This window comes from Stylophora pistillata, chromosome 11 (genome assembly GCF_964205215.1).
Source record: "Stylophora pistillata chromosome 11, jaStyPist1.2, whole genome shotgun sequence".
Taxonomy (NCBI): Eukaryota; Metazoa; Cnidaria; class Anthozoa; order Scleractinia; family Pocilloporidae; genus Stylophora; species Stylophora pistillata.
Genome location: NC_142529.1, coordinates 29,300,690 through 29,321,022, shown reverse-complemented (window position 1 = coordinate 29,321,022; position 20,333 = coordinate 29,300,690). Strand labels below are relative to the sequence as shown.

The window sequence follows — 20,333 nt, the reverse complement described above, 5'->3', positions numbered from 1 at the left end:
ACGGGACCTCCATTTATTCGTCCCTATCCGAGAAGACTAGAACATCTAACCATTTCTTGATGTTATAAAAAAGTAGCAAATTCTTCTCAATTATTTTAAGGCCCTGAGTGTTGGTCCGGCCGGGGCTCGAACCCTCGACCTCCCGCACAACAGTCCAGCGCTCTATCCATTGAGCTAAGCGGGAGGTCATGGTCCCAGGGGTTCCTTGCGTAAACCGCGGAAACTGGGGGTGAGAGTGCGACAACTTGCGTTGTCATGTGCTCGCTCTTCGTAAAGAGCATAATTTACAGAATGCTGTGTTTTGTTAAGACCGCTTGACAAAGATTCCTGTCTTGTACGCTCATCTCACATACAAACGCACACGTTCGTGGTAAGGCCACACCAAATGATCTCGAGCGTTTACGGAATGGGCCGATCCACAAATTCTAGAGCTTGAGAGCTAGCTAAATGTACAATGTTCTTTACAAGTTCTCACGAGGTAACGAATGAGCTATATGTGAGTTCAAACTACGAAAATGCTGGCATAACTGTGACAGCCGATTCAACAACAAACTATGATGCTTAGACGAACACCTAACTTGCTGAAAAAATCAAGAATGTTCGTGAACACAACTTCGAAGGTGGCGCTAACAACAGCGAGTTGGATAATACTGACTGAAGCAATTTGAATAACAAGGTTAAACATTTAAGCTTAGCTCTTCCCTTATATATCCTGTTTCTGTTGCTGGTTTTTATTGGGTTCAATACTTGTAAAGTACGATTTGGTATTTCGTACATCATCACTATTATTGTACAAGCGATCGTGAACGTTGGTTTGCTCTTCTCATGAAGTTGTATGTACTTAGAAGAAGACATGATGAATACTCTTGATGACTGTGATCTACTTGAAAAAGTTGTCAGTATGACTAATGTACATGAACATAATGATGTTACAGTGTCAATAAAAAGTACAACAATTGAGATCTCGTCATGCGAAGTATGTATATTATAATTGTACTCGTGTTTTGTGTGAATGCCATGGCTATAAACGTGATCGTGAACCAAGCAGAGTACCAGTGAAGATGTTAAAACGTTCCTCTCAGAAAAGTAGAAAACAGCAGAGTTATGTACGGAGCCATTTAAGTAAAAACGTACCAACGTTATCGAAAGTCCATGATCTTATTAAAAATAATGCAACACGAAAGAAAAGTACACGTAAAACAAGAGTCAGGTCTGTACAAAAAATGAGAAGGAAACCAATTTTAGAACAAGAAACGTAAACTCTTCAAGGAGAAATGTCTGCAATTCAAGTAGAGATAAACATAGGAAGAAATATCTCAAATAGTGGCACTAGAGGGAGCGATATCGAAAATTACCCACCCTGGTCCCGGATGTCGTTTCGTATAAATTTTACGCATTGTGAATGCTCAAGTAAAACGCTCGATACGAAGCTCCTCGAGCGCCCAGTTTCGAATTAAAAATATATCAGTTACATTTTGTAAATTTGCTACTTCTTACCAACTTCAAAAAGTTGAAAGAAAAAGCTCTAGGAAGTCAAGTGAAAGGTCCTGAGGTGTATAACTGGAATGTGTAACTTATACAGACATCCTTTGAAATACATTAGTATTGAAAAAGCTTCCAGTGTCTTCAACGCTGAATTTTTCAGTTCAGGTTAGGATTGATTATGAAAACAAATGGATACAAACAAGAACACGAACCAACAACGCCGATAGCAGGTCAAGCTTATGCAAGACGGACATCATCTTGAAACCAAAATTGGACTATAGATTATAATTGAGACAAAAATATATCTCGTTACATGCAATTACAAATAATCATGAGGAACAACAAAACGAATATTTATTAAGTAACAAATTTGTTTATTTATTTAATTGTTTTCATTTATGTAACAATTTTCCAAAGGCGGGTAAATTTACAATAGGACAAGGTTGTCCCCTACTAGGTAAATTACCTTCCCCTATAACCTACAAACAGACAAAATTGAAACCCAACCCACTTACAAGCCCCCCACGCTAAAAAAAAAAAAGAAAAAAAAAAAAAAAGTTGGTTAAACATAAATAAACACTCAGTTGGTTAACATGTACAAGAATTAAGAGCATTGAAACGACGACATTTTACACGAACTAATTTAAAGGAATGGATGTCGTCTTCATTGACAACTTTGCTAAGTCTTAGGTTATAGAAGAATTTTTGTTTTTTGACGAAAGACGGTAGTTCCTTTTCCACTCTTTTGTTATCTGGAAAGGCGTTCCATATGTTACAGATTCTGACAAAAAAGGAATCTCTATAGAGTGAGGTTTTAGTTTTCATATTTTTGAGAAAAAGACCAGAGACGCCACTGCGCGAGCACTCACTACAAAACTCGAGGAGGTCGTTTCTTTTCGGATCAATTAAACCTCATTTGCCTTTAAAGAAAAAGACAGTGTCTAGATATTCCAGACAATAGTTCAGGGGAAGTAAGTTCAGTTCTAATAGACGTTCCTTGCAAGAGAGGCCAGGATCTTTGCTTATGAATCGTGTGGCTCTGCGCTGGATGTTTTAAATCTCGACGCTATTAGTGTGGGAGATTGGGGAGCCCACATTTAAGACGCATAGCAGACATGTGATCTTACCAGTGATAGCTATAGACATAGGGTCTTCACAAGGTCCCTTTTGAGCTCTCTTCTACACCCACCTTTAATAAAACCCATCATGCACTTGGCTTTTGCAATCGGATGAAAGTAAATTTTAGGTGATCTAGGATGGGAAGGGACTCTCAATACTAAACATATCCGTTGCAATTATACGTAACCTGAAGGAAAAAAGACAAAACAAGTGAAGATTGATGGCCACAACAAATCTAACCGAAGGTGAAGCACAGACAAAAACATTTGTAGATCTTCGATGCTCCCCATTACTGGTATATTATTATAAGAATTTGGAAAAAAAAAACATCCTGCCTCACTTATTGTCAAAGATATAAATGTAAGGGTACATATATAAATATTGTGCCGCATAGCACTAAGAACACAAATGATGGAACAGAGAATTAACCAAAGTGTAACTAAAGTCTAAGAACTAATTAAAGTGCTAAGTGAAACCCATGAAAAACCCACTGAGTGTTAGCCCTAGTAAAGGGTATACGGGAACCCTTAGCACTTTAATTTACGCTTCAGAGTTAATTCTCTGTTCCATCATTTATTATCGAAGATAATTTGCGGGAAAATTTTCCTGCGGGATTTTTCTATCCTTCATGATGCTGTAACGTTAAACTTTTGTATCTATAGAGAGAACGTTTACGATATATCGACGGAATGACATGACAGAATTACGTGTTACAGAGAAATTTGTAAAGAGTCTTGCATTTAATGCAACTCCTGGGAAGAAATTGGCATCTCTTGCGACAGAAGAAGTATTGCGAATTCGCATTTTAAATGAGTGCACTAACTGAGGAACTTTTTAAGTAAATGAAGTTTAGAAAGCGAAGTTTGCGTGATCGTGGGCTGGCAGGTGCTGTCAAACGAAAACATCTCTCGTCGCTTACAGTAACAAAAAGCCTTTAGAAAAGAAACAAGAAAATGAGTGTTTAAGTAACGAAATGTCTGAGAATATTTTGTGGTATAGATACTGTTGTAATCGTGTACGGCCGAAAGGAATTAGGGGAATTAAAAAAGCACATGGTCGAGTGTCGAGTTGTATCTGTTTTGTGTGCGTGTAATTTGGTTGAATCCGAATGTTTCACTGACCATGGAACACTACTGATACTGTCTCTCGCTTTCAAGAGGTGTAATTGTCCTAGATTAAGTTCAGTTAAAATTTCCTTTTTCATTGTTTTGTCTTTTGATGTTCAATCGCTTCCTTGAAGCTGATTTGCTCAAGCCGGAAAAAAAATTAAATAAAATAAAAGCAAAGGAGCAAATATTTCAAATATACATGCATTATTATTATTATTATTATTATTTTGAGGCATACGGGCTTCATTCTTTATGATAAATCTGTTTCCAAATATAATACATCCTTTAACGAATGTGTACGAAATAAATTTGACCATAACCGGTTATTTCAGAGTTATCTTCAGCTTCAGATCGATCGATTTCCTGAAATTACATGTTAACGGTCAGTCTAGGATAGTCTCACTGCTGATGGGGGATGCAGAGTGAGCTGAATTGGTCACTTTGAAATTCGAGTTACTTGTTGAAGGAGACAAGATATTAAATAGGTGGGCGGACAGGTCATCTGCGAAGGTGCTAACGCATGACACAATAGCTCTAAACGGTTCGTCGGCCTTGTGGATCTTCAGTAAACCGTAGATTCTAGGCGGCTGTTTGTTGCGAGGTCTGATCTTGTTATAAAAGGCCTCCGATAGATTTCCACTGCGTTTCAAGGCTCTCGGACAACTTCCTGGTCAAGCGGTCAGTCGGGTCTTTGTTTAGGAGCTGGTATGGTCCGTTCTCGATAAGGTTGGACATCTTAACTTGGTAGGTGTTGGAATCCATGACTATGCTAGCACGCCCTTTGTCAGCTGGGAGAAACATGATGGAATCGACCTCTTTTAAGCTTTTAAGGGCGTCTGACAGTTCCTTCGTAATGATATACTCTGGTAACTTAGCCTGTTGAAGGACGTTGTCGACAGCTCTTCAGAGCACGTTTCAGAGCACGCCCACAACACCGCGCACCGCCGCTTTGGAATGAGGTTAAGTTTATTGATTTTGATCCTCACTGGTACACTGCAGGGTCAAAGGCTATTCACATAAGACTTCACCTTTACAACATCAATAGGCACAGTGGAATGGAAATTCCTGAAGTGTGGATGGCCACGATCAAAAAACACAACGACAGGATAGCCGCACGACAGCGGACTGCCGAGAAAACAACCTACTAATATCAGTGACCGAAACACGCCAATCACAGCGGTGGAATACCAACCAATCACAGGGGAGCATTGTGCTTTATAAGAAGACCCAAAACCAGTCGACCTTATCGCCTGATGAAGGCTAATAGTGTGCAGTCAAAACGTCGCGATCCACATCATAAGTGACTATATCGTGAGACAAACGATAATACTCTATTATTAAGAATTATGTAAATTTCGATTCCATGCTGATGAATGACATAATGTATTTAATGTTGAGTTGAGAACTTTTTCCATTTTCAGTTTGCCGAGGCTGATAATGATTACACTGTGAACCTCTCACAAATAATATGGCACTTAATAAGTTCCCTTGCATCTAAAGTTGATCCAAATAAAGAGGGTTTGTTTGTCACACTCTGAGAAAAGTAATATTAAAGCTGTCTCTTAATGTTATTGCATACCTAATGTAATGACAAGCTCAAGGAATAAAATGACTTTTTTAATACAACAGACGCATTTTGAATGAGGAGGTCTCTCCGTGAATATGGTTGAAAAAAGGAAGAGTTCGGTGATCGTTTCTATTTGACAAAACTATACTTCAAAATAAATGAACTTCATATATTCGTTGTATCTGATTTATCTTCACGGGTTTATTACGAATCAACTTAACGGCCTGCTCCTAGTTGGCTTGTTAGCTCAATTGGTAGAGCGCTGCACTAGTATCGCAGAGGTCAGTGGTTCGAATCCCGTACGGGCCTGATTTTTTTCAGGTCTGATTTTCGCTATTGCGTAAATAACGCTCTCTACTGCATCATATGTATCTACAACCGCAGTTCAAAATATATGAACTTCATATATTCGTTATAAGTTAAATAATATGTTTTACAATTTTATACGAAGATGGTACTCGATCGAACGTGATTGCGGTACTCGGCAATGTTACAGCTTTGTTACGTAATATTATCTTGCAAATGTGTAGGACATGCCGAGCTTACCACGCACGTAGGCGACGTTGTGTTGGTATCTTGTTAATGTCAGAAAATCAAGTTAATCGTTGCTCATCTATCTGTAAATCGAAGACGTCGAAGCAGCGAAAACACTGGATTAGACCTGGGAGAACATCACTTTGGTGAGACAATTTTGTCAACAATACTGTCGTGTCGGATGAGTGGCGTGAAAACTTTCGAATGTCCAAGGAGAGTTTCATGAAACTCTGTGATAAGGTCAAACCTTTTTTTTGCAGAAGCAGTCTACAAATGTGAGATCTGCAGTTGATGTTGAGAAGCAGTTAGCTGTAACTTTGTACTATTTATCGGACGAGGGGAGATACTGCAAGATTGCTAATGCATTCGGCATTGGAAAATCAACTGTGTCTGAAACTGCTCGAACAGTTTGCAGATGCATTTCAATCGTCCTTGGGCCTGATTACATTAGATTACCAAAATCAGAACAAGAAGTGTGTGACGCAGTTGCCAATTTTTATGATGCTCATGGCTTTCCACAATGCATAGGAGCTGTTGAGGTGTAGAACTTGTTATAGCTTGTGGAGCTAAGAAAGATATGGGTTGGTCTTTATTCCTCATTTCCGCCATCAACTTTTTACAAACGAATATCCTACGATCTACCAACAATGACAATTTTGCTTGGTCTAGGGCTTATTGATAACTAAACTTTGGGAATATGATTTTTAAGGCTCTTTTTTGTATGGATTCAATAGCCTCAGAGAGGTATGCGGGAATGTCTTGCCACACTTCCGCAATATACTCACATTACAGAGATCACATGTTTCAGAGATTACACCTAACCGACCCCATTTGACACTCTGTTGTAGTTTTAAAACATTCAAAATTACTTCTATCCTTGCCTTTGATATTGTCAGATAGTTTCCTGTTCATACCAGTACAGCAAGATATCAGCTCTGTCCAGCTTGGACATGTTTTTATTCCAAGATACTTGTGTTGATCTTACTAGTTAATAAAATAAAGATGAAAAACATTCTTGTGGTTTAATATTATTCAACAAGCATGAACCTTATGAAGCTAGAAAGGGAGTGCTAGCTTACAAACATGAAACTCAACAACTATTAATGACAAGTAACATAGACGAAATTTAACTAATTATATTGAAGAAATCGTTCCTGGTACAGTATAATGCATACAAAAACAGAAAATCTTTGGGGTAAATAGTGCGATAACAAGGTAAGCCAACCAATGTCTCTCTGCCTTGTGAGCAGGCAAACTGGCAGTGCATATAATAAACGCAACTCAAATTTGTTAACAGAGTGCTAAAACAGCGCACAATCCAACAGTTAGCGTAGACACTGTGAATGTTAATGTTAACACTTATTAAAATGAGAAGGATCTTGTAAATGCCAAACACCTGACATGTTGCTTTGCTGTTGCTGATGTTGGGGATGATTGTACTGGAGATGCTGGTTCTGCTGATGATTCTGCTGCATCATCATCCCCAGCATGTTGAATCCATTCTGCAATGTGGTGCTTAAAGAATGTAAATTAACGGCAAAACTTGGCACACTTTCCCGGTTAGCTTAATGGATAGAGCGCTGGACTGTTGTGAGGGAGGTCGAGAGTTCGAGCCCCGGCCGGACCAACACTCAGGGTCTTAAAATAATTGAGAAGAAATTGCTACCTTTCTATAACATCAAGAAATGGTTAGATATTCTAGTCTTCTCGGATAGGGACGAATGAATGGAGGTCCCGTCTCCTGCAGGGTTGGGGGTAGGAGACGTTAATTTCCCACAAACGAGATTACTGTGTGATGGATGTCCTCCCCTGGGTGGGATGGGTGGGTTTACCGGGCCCGTAGTGATTGGCGCAAGCTGTTGTGGTGTCCCTGCCTGTCAGCGAATCTTAAGAATAAAAAAAAAAATCATAAATCATGTATTTTTCTCTTGAATTTTCAAGCTTATCGATTATTCTCTTTCTCAACTGAAGTTCTTCGTGTCCAAGGGCTAACATTCTGTTCTGTTGTTGTGGTCTTCTCCTTAGCTTGGAATTTTTTTCTCTTTTAGCTTAGAAATTAAGTTTCTTCTTGCATCAACAGTTTTTTAACTGTATCATTTGCATTATCATCCGAGGTTGTCTCACCAGTGTTATTCTCCCTTGCAGGGTCATTCACTGCGAAAAGTAGTAGACCCGATTCACTTTCGTCAGGATTATCATTACCGAGTATCTCTTCTGCGGTCTCAATGCCATTATCCATAGCTTCAACAGCCGGACATCCAGACCATAGTTCAGCGTATTCGTCAAATAGTATTGTTGCCACTCTTACAGGATCTACCGCTTTTCGATAACCGAACTGTATCCTCTTCAACTTCACGACTATTTCTTCTTGGAGAATATGCTAGTATCCTTACAGTTTGGAAACTGTGCTGGGTCTACTTCGAATTCATCGTTGTTTGGATATCTTTCAATGAAAAGTTCTTGTAATTCCTCATACCTTGTTAGTATCGATTCCCATTATTTCCCCTCGCACGTTTTCTCAATTTTATACGATAAAGCAACATTAAGCAGTAGTGCTGTCTCCTCATCCGTCCAAGTGAAATATTCGTTATCCGTGCTACTATGCGAATTGGCTTTTCTCTTCAGTTCTAGACGTCATTTTGCACTTGGTTAAAGAAACGGTGTGCGCAGGAGGAGATGGTAAAATCACTGATGGGTGTCACAAACTTCATCCGGTTATCAGTTCCATCTTAACAGAAGGAAACTTTCGCACAATTCCGTGTGAACAGAATGTCCGGTCGAGTTTTTCAGCCGGTCGAAAATTCGTTCAGCACGGCGTGAACATAGCCTCATTTCTATGCAACCCTATTTCGATGGATGGACGAGAAAGGCAATTTATTTCTTTCTCAGCAGTCCAAATTTTCCTTTCCATCATAGCATTTATTAGCAGTTTTCTTATCCTTTTTGCCCTTCACTTAAAATCTTCCCTTCATCCGCCAACGAAACTCGTGTATCGTTATGTGGCAACAACAGATCTGTGAAAGAAACGACAGTTGTTTGTTCTCGTAATTCTTTGCTCTTCTCATTCTTTGCTCTAGCTTTTGTCGGATACGAAAGGGAGGTAAAAGAGCCACAAAATGTTACTAATTACACGGTTGAATTAAACTATTTTAAATAGGTTTGCATGTGTGGCCATACATCAACTTCGTAATCGATGTATGCATTCGAATTTTCTGGACTGATCAACATGGGTTGAACATCCTTAGCTTGAATCTTCTTTTTATTCGATTGCTGAGGCTAATAATGATTCAAGCCTCAACTGTACACAAATGATATGGACATTTGATTGACACTCTATTAATGAAACCAAGCCAGCTTGCGAGCAGGTCCTACGCGGTTATTGGCACTATCATGGCACGTCGTTCCTTCGCCTACAAGTCGTGTTGCTCAAGGCCTCAAACTTATTCACGGGTCAAGTAACTCGTATTGAAGCGTTAATAATGAATGCCTGCATGTAGGCTAAGTTAAGTGGGATTTTTTGTCTCACAAAGAAAACAAAGATAATGTTACAGGTGTTTTTATATATATGCCTATTATTCCCATTTCATACGGGGTGTACCTGACAAGTTAAAGCGACAATTTCTCTGATGATTTTAAAACGAGTGAACAGTTATGAGTAAATCTTTATATGATTATTATGTAGGTTGTACGTCGTGGTTGTGTAGCTGTTTAGATTAAATATTTCTCGTTGCAATCACAGATAACCGCAGTTCAAGAAAAAGGAAACGATCACAGAATAATGTCAACAACAAATTTCGCTGGAGTTAGATTACAGACCAAGACATTTAAAGAACTATATTGCTCCCCCTCTCTGGTTAGTGGGCTCCAAAAAGAATCGGTATACGTACTTTTCGCAGCAGTTGGAATTCTCCTCTCCATCACAGCATTGCTTGGCAATTCTCAATCCTCGTTGCCCTTCACAAAGAATCTTCCCTTCATCCGCCGTCCAAACTCTTGTATCGTTGTCTGGCAATAACTGATCTGTTGATTGGTCTTGTTGCCCAGCCTCTGAATACTATTCACAATATGTCTGTGGTTTACGAACAATGGAATCTCTGTCGATACGCACTTGACGCCACCGGCCTCACAGGCTATGCATCATGTGGAGTTTCGTTGATGACGATGACGGCCATAAGCGTGGACAGACTTCTCGCCCTGCTGTTGGGGCTAAGATACAGACAAATTGTAACTTTGAAGCGCACATGCATCATTGTAACTACCTTTTGGATTGTATCTAGTGTCACTGCTTTGTGCTACACATTAGATTACCGTATAATCCGTTGGTCTACCCATATAGTTGTACCATCTTGCCTTGTTATTTCAGTAGCCTCGTATATAAAAATATTTCGGGGTCTCAGTCATCATCAGGCTCAAGTACAAGATCATGTCCAACAACAGCCGAGCCAACCAAATGTACTGAACATGGCGCGATACAAAAAGGCAGTGTACAGTGCACTGTGGGTGCAGTTAGCATTAGTTGTTTGTTATGCACCATATTTTATAGTGGACATTGTAATCGCTTACAGTAAAACATTCATCACAGTTAGTAATATTGAGGTTTGCAGCAGTTATATTAGTTTACTTTAACTGGACGGTAAACCCGTTCCTGTACTGCTGGAAGATAACTGAAGTAAGACAAGCAGTGAAGCAGACAATCAGACAAGCACTTTGCTGTCCATGGAGTTAGGTCATCCTCGACTAATATATAGTATTTCTAAAGCTGAAAGTGATTACACAATTATTGTATGAAAACGCCCGTCAAATATGTTATTAGATAGAAAGAAATAAAAGGCTCAAATAATATTGTTGTTCGAAGTTTGTACATAGTCTGTTGGGGACATTTTATCCGTTAATTTATGTTTTTTGTGTTCTGAATATTTTCCCCGTTAATTTATGTTTTATATATTGATTAATGTCAATCATTGAACAATACTATTGATTTCTGTAACGCAAAGCCCTGTGAGGCTCTCACTTTTTATCGAGTATTCATTAAAAAAAATTGCTTGTTGTGTGCACTTAATAGCTATTTTACAGAAAAAACTGAAAGAAAGGCAATAGAAACACCCACCATCTCTTTTCAAAAGTATTTTTCGTGTTAGCTAACCACCAATGATCTTGAATACGGCAAGGTATAATTAAAGAAAGGTATGCATGCATTTTAATCTCATGTTTAATCTTCTTTTAGCAATATAAAAGTACTGGATAAAACTTCAAAGGGTAGTTAAAAGAGTTTTTTAAAGTCAACGTTTTTTACTAACTTAAAGAGAGAGGCTTGTTATTGACTTCATATTGCGAATCGAGTTGCATTGGTCGACGTTTAGTCTCGAATTTGTCTTGTTATCAGAAAATTTTCCGTAATGCTTATGAATATGTAAAGATGGTTCCCTTGCTTGTGTATGTTAACAAACTTTAAGAATTCGTATGAAATAAAATTGACTATAACCGGTTGTTTTTGTTTCTTTATTTTTAGCTTGCTCAGGCTGATGACAAGTCAGGCCTCAACTTTACACAAATTATATGGACATTTGATTGACACCCTATCAATAAAACTAGGCCAGTTTACGAGCTGGTCCTCGTTATTAGCATAGCAGCACGTCGCTGTACGTGACAAGTTAAAGCGACAAAAATAGGCTTTTTGACACAACAGACAATTTTCTCTGTGATGTTTTCAAACGAGTAAAAGATGATGAGAAAGTCTATCTGATTATTATGTAGGAACTGAGTAAGGTTTTAGTGATCGTTGTTGTGTTGCTGTTTAAACGAAATATTTCTCGTTGCAATCACGGATACCCTACTCCAAGAAATAGGAAACGAAAACAGAATGAAGTCGACAACAAATACCAGTAGAGGTGGAACACCAATACTGCTTAATGTTGCTTTATCGTATAAAATTGAGAAGACATGCGACTGCTGAGAAAGGAATTGATCCTTGTTGAAGCGTTCCAACCGAAGAAGGGGAGTATAGCAGTTCTTCAAATGTTTTCGTTTGTGTTCCACCTCCAGTGAAATTTGTTGTTGGTATTTCGTCTGAACAGTACACACCCAGCCTCGATCAATGAAACATTGCTTCTGTAATTCACTTGAAGACTTCCTCAGCAGCGTTTACTCATTGATGATGCGTCAGAAAAATTGTCTTTTGTGTCCAAAAAATGAGTCTTTTTAATTAATTTTTTTTTAATTTTTTTAGGGCAATTTTCAAGCTGAATGCCTTTTGTTATATACATAATATTATATTTCTATGGAATTTTCTTATACAAATTTTATCAATTATATTCTTTGTAAATAATCTTGAATTAGTCATTAAACGAAGTGTGTATCCATGAGTTTTTCTTAGACTTTTACTAAACATTTTGACGTATTTTTCATCGATTTTAAAGCATTTTGTCGTTTGTACTTTTAGTGATTATAGTGTATAAAGGTATTATAAGTTTTTTTTTTTCTGGAATCTATGAAGTGCCTCAGGTATGAAAAAGCAATAAGAAGAAAATGAGAAGACATCTGTGTTGTCATTTTTTTTTTAACAAGTCGACAAACAATCCTTCTTCACCAGCATCAAATATCTCTGAAAAGGTGCAAACCAAGTGTCCATATCATTTGCATGAAGTTAAGACTTGAATCATTTTCAACCAAGAAAAACTGGAAATAAAAGTTCAAGATAACGATTTAGTTGGTCTAGGAAAAAATTGGATTCGTGACAATTTCCGAATGCATTATATTATTCAAATTCAAGTTTTGGTCGCAGGAGCAACTTCTTTTAAAATGTTTAAATTAAATTTGTTATTAAATAGATTTCCAGCTTCTTTTTCTCTTCCTTTTGCATCCCGGACTAAAATTAAAAAAAAACCGTAACAAGATGTTTTGCTATCAAACCGCTTTTCCTATTTCATTCTCTACTTTTGCTATTTCATTCTCTGTTTCCTTTTTCTTAGGGTGAGATTATCTGTGATTGCAACGAGAAATATTTTTTCTTAACAGCAACACAACGACGATCACTGAAATCCTACTTCCTAAAGATAGTCTACCGTAAACCAAAATTCCTCACCAGTGTTTAATTCTTTGTGTGTCAAAAAATGCCTGGAACCTGCGAGGTACCTCAGTTAAGAAATAACACTGAAAGGCAAATTTGGAGACATTTGTCACTGAACCTCCACTGAGAGGATGCTAATTAAGTGTTCCTGTCATATAATTATTTGTGGGGATGAAACTTGCATCATTACCTGCAGCCTCACCAAGCGTAATAAATAGTTTAAACTAGTGATTTTAATCGATCTTTGAAAAAATTGAATTTTTAACAATCTCCGAAACGCACCAAACTATTCAAAATCAAATTTTGGTCCCAGCTGCGAACTTTTTGTAAAATGTTTGAATTTTATCCATGTAGTTAATTGCGCTTTGCAGTTTTTCTCTCTTCTTTACGTATCTGACAAGTACTTGAACCGAAATTGTAAACAAAAGCAGAATATTACGCGAGCAAACCATTTTCTACGTTTTTTTTACCTTTGTCCGTTGGTTCTCCTCATTTAGCCAGCGAATTCATAGTGACCATCCCTGATAATGAAGAACCGAAGGTAGTTTACCGGACCCTAGATCGAATTTGTTTTCTTCCAATGTCTGGTTCACAAGAATACCAAGAAAATACTTTCGTGTTAGGTAAACTTTCATGTAAAAGGAAATTTACTGACAATTTATTGATCCGAATAAGTAAAGATTTGGTAAAACATTTGACAATGAAAAACTGCGATAAAATATTATAAAGCATGACACGACGTTTCGACGTTTCCAGAACGTCATTATCAAGTAAACTAAAATAATAAAATCGAGCATACATATAATGAAGCGGTGAATAAATTACAAAACGTTAAAAGCTAAACAAAGAGTTTAGCCCTAATGGAATCGCTCTGGGTGTTTAAATTGGGCCTTATTGTTCTTATGTACAACATTTCATAAACAAGACAATCCCATTTCGTGCTGCATTTTTTAAGCATTCTAAACTGGCTCTCATTGAGTAAGTCAATGTTCCATGGGCATCTCTCAGGTGGCGACCAATGGCAGAGTATCGATGATCATCGATACTCTGCCATCATATCATCTTTCAAGCTCGACCGTAAAATTACCGCGTTCTTCATGTAGTGTACTGACGAACGAATTAGTTGTCAAAACTTTGTCAAAGTTTATGAGACATCAGTTGTCTATTGTGTCTAAAAAGTTACTCTTTTTCGGAACTTGTGAAGTGTCTCAAATGGTATGAAATGTTAATAAAAGGGACGCCAAATATGGAGACATCTATCGTATCATTTTTGAAAGTGCGGCAAACAATCTCTCTTTGTTTGATAGGGTGCTTTTCAAATGTCCTTATCATGATCTGCATGAAGTTCAAACTTGAATCATTATCAACCTTCGGTAAACTGGAAATAATAAAAAATAAAAGCTGACGATTTTACTCAGTCTAAGAGAACACTGGATTCGTGACAATCTCCGAAAGCCGGCATCAAACCGTTGATATTGAAATTTTATCACAGATGCCCGCTTATTTTAAAATATTTCATTTGACTTTCTAATGAACACAGTTTTGTAGCTTTTGTCTCGCCGCTCAGACAGATCAGTTATTTCCAAACAACGATACAAAAGTTTGGACCGCTGATGGAAGGAAGATCCCTTGTGTACGGCAACAAGAATAAGGGAATTTCCAAGAAATGCTGTTGTTGAAGCCCACTCACTAAAGAGAGGGAGCATAGGAGTTCTTGTATTGTTTTCGTCTACGTTCCACCTCTAGTGAGATTTGTTGTCGACATTATCCGTTTCCTTTTTCTTCTCGTGTATCTGTGATTACAACGAGAAATATTTGTCTAAACTGCTCACACCAAGCCACGATCGCTGAAACCCCACTTCTTTAAAATTAGTCACATAAAGACCAAATAACCAGCGTTTATTCATTTAAAAATGCCTTGGGAAATTTTCTGTTGTTTCAAAAACTGACTTTTTTCTAAAACCTATTTGGTGCCTCACGTATGAAATAGCAAGAAAATGAAAATATATAGACACCTGCTTCGGTTTTTACCGAGCACTGAACAAAGAGTCTCTCTTTACCTGGATCATTGCATCCGGATAATTTCAAGCGAATATTTTGGTATGAAGAAGGTTTTCATTTATGTAGTAAGTGATTGAAGTCTTCTTGTTGCGATTCTCTTGAACGATTGAAAATTCTCTTCTCGCAATGAAAGTTGTTATCCAATATTGAAGTAAACATGATAATTTATTGATGGAGATGGAAATGAAGGGATGGGTGGTCAAAACCTGTCAAGACTCGATGAACAATTCCTTTCATTCTAGTTTTTTTAGCATCACTTGTGAACATTAAGTTGCGCACTGCTCTGCCTCTAACCAACTCTAACCAATCTTTTACGCTCGACTGTAAAACTTTGCTTTAAATCTGTTATTATATTGATCGACGGGGAACTAGCTGATGGACAAACCAAACGAGTGACTATTGCTTAAGAGATGCAAAAATTTATGCAATTCTCTGATACGGTTTAGGAGTTTATCCAGGAAATTTTCAATTTCCCCTTTAAATTCTCCTTGATTATTCCGAACAGCAACTGCAGCTGAACCTCTAAACAGTTACGAGTGGGCCGAAACCAGTTTTTCTATCCCAATTAGTAGAGATTAGTTTAAAAAAAATAGTACTAAAAGGTAATATTGTTGGCAAAACAAAGACATCGGCAATGTTTCTGTTTGACAACGCGATAAGGGAACTCTTTCTTGCCACCCTTTATAAAATATGAATTAAGTAGTACATAAGATACATTGTCATTTAAGGGCCGATTATTAAGTGGAGATGTTCTTCCTTTATTGTATTCAATACTAAACTAAAGATCTGTATAAAGTTCAGACTTGACACATAATCAGCCTCAGTAAACTGAAAATGAAAAGTTCAAGCTAGCGACTTTATTTGGCCTAAGCAAGAGATCGTCTAAGGAAACAAATTCGTGACAATCTCCGAATGCATCTTCCATGAACAAAGTTTTGGAGGCTATTTTTCTTGTTTTTGTATCCCCGGACTAAAATCTTAAATAAAAACCGTGACAGGATGTTAAGCTTCTAAACCATGTTTTTTCAATTTTACGGAATTGGTTCTCTTGCTTTCTTCAGAATATTCAAAATGATCGTCGTTTGTAATATTTTTAATGGCGCAATGCTCTAAACTCTCCTCTGATCACGACGGTTTCTTGTTAAAACTGAAGGGAATTTATCAATTGCGGCTGGAAATCAATGGATATATATGTACGAATTGTTTCAGCGCCTCAGGATGATTGAATCTAATTTGCCTCAAGATGACAAGGATAAAAATTAAGCTGCACGTTGAGCAATAAAGCGTCAACATCAAGCAATTTCCCTAAAGAAGCAAACAAAGGTGGAAATTGTTTAACATAAGATAAAAATATGTCGAGAATTCTCTGTAACTACTCTAATGTTCCTGAACCACAAACATCATTATCCAAAAAGTAGCATAGAGAGGCTGGCTAGCAAGACCAACCAACAGATCAGTTGTTGCCAGACAACGACGCAAGAGTTTCGACATCGGATGGAGGGAAGATTCTTTGTGAAGAGCAACGAAGATAACAGAATCACCAAGAAATGCTATTATGGAGATCAGTACTGTAGATTGTTAGGAGAGGATTTTTAAATTATTGTCGGGAAAGAGATGTAGTTCTTAAAATGTTTTGGTCAGTGTTCCACCTCTACTGGTATTTGTTGTCGACTTCATTCTGTTTTCGTTTCCTATCTCTTGGAGTAGGGTATCCGTGATTGCAACGAGAAATATTTCGTCTAAACAGCAACACAACAACGATCACCAAAACCTTACTGAGTTCCTACATAATAATCAGATAGACTTTCTCATCATCTTTCACTCGTTTGAAAACATCACAGAGAAAATTGTCTGTTGTGTCAAAAAGCCTATTTTTGTCGCTTTAACTTGTCACGTACAGCGACGTGCTGCTATGCTAATAACGAGGACCAGCTCGTAAACTGGCCTAGTTTTATTGATAGGGTGTCAATCAAATGTCCATATAATTTGTGTAACGGGTGTCGCAAACTTCATCCGGTTATCAGTTCCATCTTAAAAAAGGAAACTTTCGCACAATTCCGTGTGAACAGAATGTCCGGTCGAGTTTTTCAGCCGGTCGAAAACTCGTTCAGCACCGCGTGAACATAGCCTCATTTCTATGCAACCCTATTTCGATGGATGGACGACAAAGGCAATTCATTTCTTTCTCAGCAGTCCAAATTTTCCTTTCCATCACAGCATTTATTAGCAATTTTGTTATCCTTTTTGCCCTTTACTTAAAATCTTCCCTTCATCCGCCAACGAAACTCGTGTATCGTTATGTGGCAACAACAGATCTGTGAAAGAAACGACAGAAAGTTGTTTGTTCTCGTAATTTTTTGCTCTTCTTATTCTTTGCTCTAGTTTTTGTCGGATACGAAAGGGAGGTAAAAGAGCCACAAAATGTTACTAATTACACGGTTGAATTAAAATATTTTAAATAAGTTTGCATGTGTGGCCATACGTCAACTTTGTAATCGATGTATGCATTCGAATTTTCTGGAATGATTAACATGGGTTGGACATCCTTAGCTTGAATCTTCTTTTTATTCGATTGCTGAGGCTAATAATGATTCAAGCCTCCAACTTTACACAAATGATATGGACATTTGATTGACACTCTATCAATGAAACCAAGCCAGCTTGCGAGCAGCTCCTCGGTTATTAGCACTATGGCACGTCGTTCCTTCGCCCACGAGTCGTGTTGCTCAAGGCCTCAACCTTATTCACTGGTCAAGTAACTCGCATTGAAGCGTTAATAATGAATGCCTGCATGTAGGCTAAGTTAAGTGGGATTGTTTGTCCCACAAAGAAAACACAGATAATGTTGCAGGTGTTTTTATATATTTGCCTATTATTCTTATTTCATACGGGGTGTACCTGACAAGTTAAAGCGACAATTTCTCTGACGACTTTAAAACGAGTGAACAGTTATGAGTAGGTCTTTATATGATTATTATCTAGGATGTACTTCGTCGTTGTGTAGCTGTTTAGATTAAATATTTCTCGTTACAATCACAGATAACCGTAGTCCAAGAAAAAGGAAACGATTACAGAATAATGTCAACAACAGATTTCACTGGAGTTGGATTACAGACCAAGACATTTCAAGAAGTACATTGCTCCCCCTCTCTGGTTACTGGGCGCCAAAAAGAATCAGTATACTTACTTTTCGCAGCAGTTGGCATTCTCCTCTCCATCACAGCATTTCTTGGCAATTCTCTTATCCTCGTTGCCCTTCACAAAGAATCTTCCCTTCATCCGCCGTCCAAACTCTTGTATCGTTGTCTGGCAACAACTGATCTGTTGGTTGGTCTTGTTACCCAGCCTCTGAGTACTATTCTTTTAATGTCTGTGGTTCACGAACAATGGAATCTCTGTCGATACGCAATTGACGCCGCCGCCATCACAGGCATCGCATTATGTGGAGTTTCGTTGATGACGATGACGGCCATAAGCGCGGACAGACTTCTCGCCCTGCTGTTGGGGCTGAGATACAGACAAATTGTAACTTTGAAGCGCACATACATCATTGTAACTGCCTTTTGGATTGTATCTAGTGTCGCTGCTTTATGCTACACATTAGATTACCGTATAATCAGTTGGTCTGGCCATATAGTTGTACCATCTTGCCTTGTTATTTCAGTCGCCTCGTATATAAAAATTTTTCGGGGTCTCAGTCATCATCAGGCTCAAGTACAAGATCATGTCCAACAACAGCCGAGCCAAACAAATGCACTGAACATGGCGCGATACAAAAAGGCAGTGTACAGTGCACTGTGGGTGCAGTTAGCATTGGTAGTTTGTTATGTACCATACTTTATCATGGAAACTGTAATCACTTACAGTAAAACATATTCATCACACTTAGTAATATTGAGGGGGCAGCATTTTTCTTAGTTTACTTTAACTCGACGGTAAACCCGTTCCTTTACTGCTGGAAGATAAGTGAAGTAAGACAAGCAGTGAAGCAGACAATCAGACAAGCACTTTGCTGTCCATGGAGTTAGGTCATCTTCGACTTATATATAGTATTTTTAAAGCTGAAAGTGATTACACAATTATTATATGAAAACGCCCGTCAAATATGTTATTAGATAGAAAGAAATAAAAAGCTCAAATAATATTGTTGTTCGAAGTTTGTACATAGTCTGTTGTGGACATTTTATCCGTTAATTTATGTTTTTTGTGTTTGAATATTTTCCCTGTTAATTTATGTTTTATATATTGATTAATGTCAATCATTGAACAATGCTATTGATTTCTGTAACGCAAAGCCCTGTGAGGCTCTCACTTTTAATCGAGTATTCATTAAAAAAATTGCTTGTTGTGTGCACTAAATAGCTTTTCTTACGGAAAAAACTGAAAGAAAGGCAATAGAAATACCAACCATCTCTTTTCAAGAGTATTTTTCGTACAACAACAAACATATGAAACATATGTATGAATTGCGGTTATGAAACGTATATACACGATCCTTCGCAGTAAAGCACTATTTGAGCAATAGTGAAAATCAGACCTGAAAAAAATTTCAGGCCTGTACGGGATTCGGACCACTGACCTCTGCGATACTAGTGCAGCGCTCTACCAATTGAGCTAACAAGCCAACTGGGAGCAGGCCATCAAATTAATTCGACATAAACCCGTAGATGATAAATCAAACAACAACAAACATATGAAACATATGTATGAACTGCGGTTATGAAACGTATATGCACGATCCTTCGCAGTAAAGCACTATTTGAGCAATAGTGAAAATCAGACCTGAAAAAAATTTCAGGCCTGTACGGGATTCGAACCACTGACCCCTGCGATACTAGTGCAGCGCTCTACCAATTGAGCTAACAAGCCAACTGGGAGCAGGCCATCAAATTAATTCGACATAAACCCGTAGATGATAAATCAAACAACAACAAACATATGAAACATATGTATGAACTGCGGTTATGAAACGTATATGCACGATCCTTCGCAGTAAAGCACTATTTGAGCAATAGTGAAAATCAGACCTGAAAAAAATTTCAGGCCTGTACGGGATTCGAACCACTGACCTCTGCGATACTAGTGCAGCGCTCTACCAATTGAGCTAACAAGCCAACTGGGAGCAGGCCTGAAATTTTTTTCAGGCCTGAAATTTTTTTCAGGTCTGATTTTCACTATTGCTCAAATAGTGCTTTACTGCGAAGGATCGTGCATATACGTTTCATAACCGCAGTTCATACATATGTTTCATATGTTTGTTGTTGTTTGATTTATCATCTACGGGTTTATGTCGAATTAATTTGATGGCCTGCTCCCAGTTGGCTTGTTAGCTCAATTGGTAGAGCGCTGCACTAGTATCGCAGAGGTCAGTGGTTCGAATCCCGTACAGGCC

At 38.0% G+C, this 20,333-nt stretch overlaps 1 protein-coding gene across 2 annotated transcripts; it reads left to right on the top strand.

Annotated features, from left to right (window-relative positions):
• The first annotated feature begins 16,986 nt into the window (after nucleotides 1-16,986).
• Nucleotides 16,987-19,291, top strand: LOC148721085 (melanocyte-stimulating hormone receptor-like). Of its 2 annotated transcripts, none has more exons than XM_088739076.1 (2): nucleotides 16,987-17,792; nucleotides 17,981-19,291. In XM_088739076.1, exons 1-2 carry the CDS (start codon nucleotides 17,784-17,786, stop codon nucleotides 18,857-18,859), a joined length of 888 nt encoding a protein of 295 aa, XP_088595202.1. In that variant the 5' UTR covers nucleotides 16,987-17,783; the 3' UTR covers nucleotides 18,860-19,291. The 2 variants fall into 2 exon arrangements, with proteins under 2 accessions (XP_088595202.1, XP_088595203.1); XM_088739077.1 differs by having other exon boundaries at nucleotides 16,987-17,896.
• Nucleotides 19,292-20,333: the final 1,042 nt, after the last annotated feature.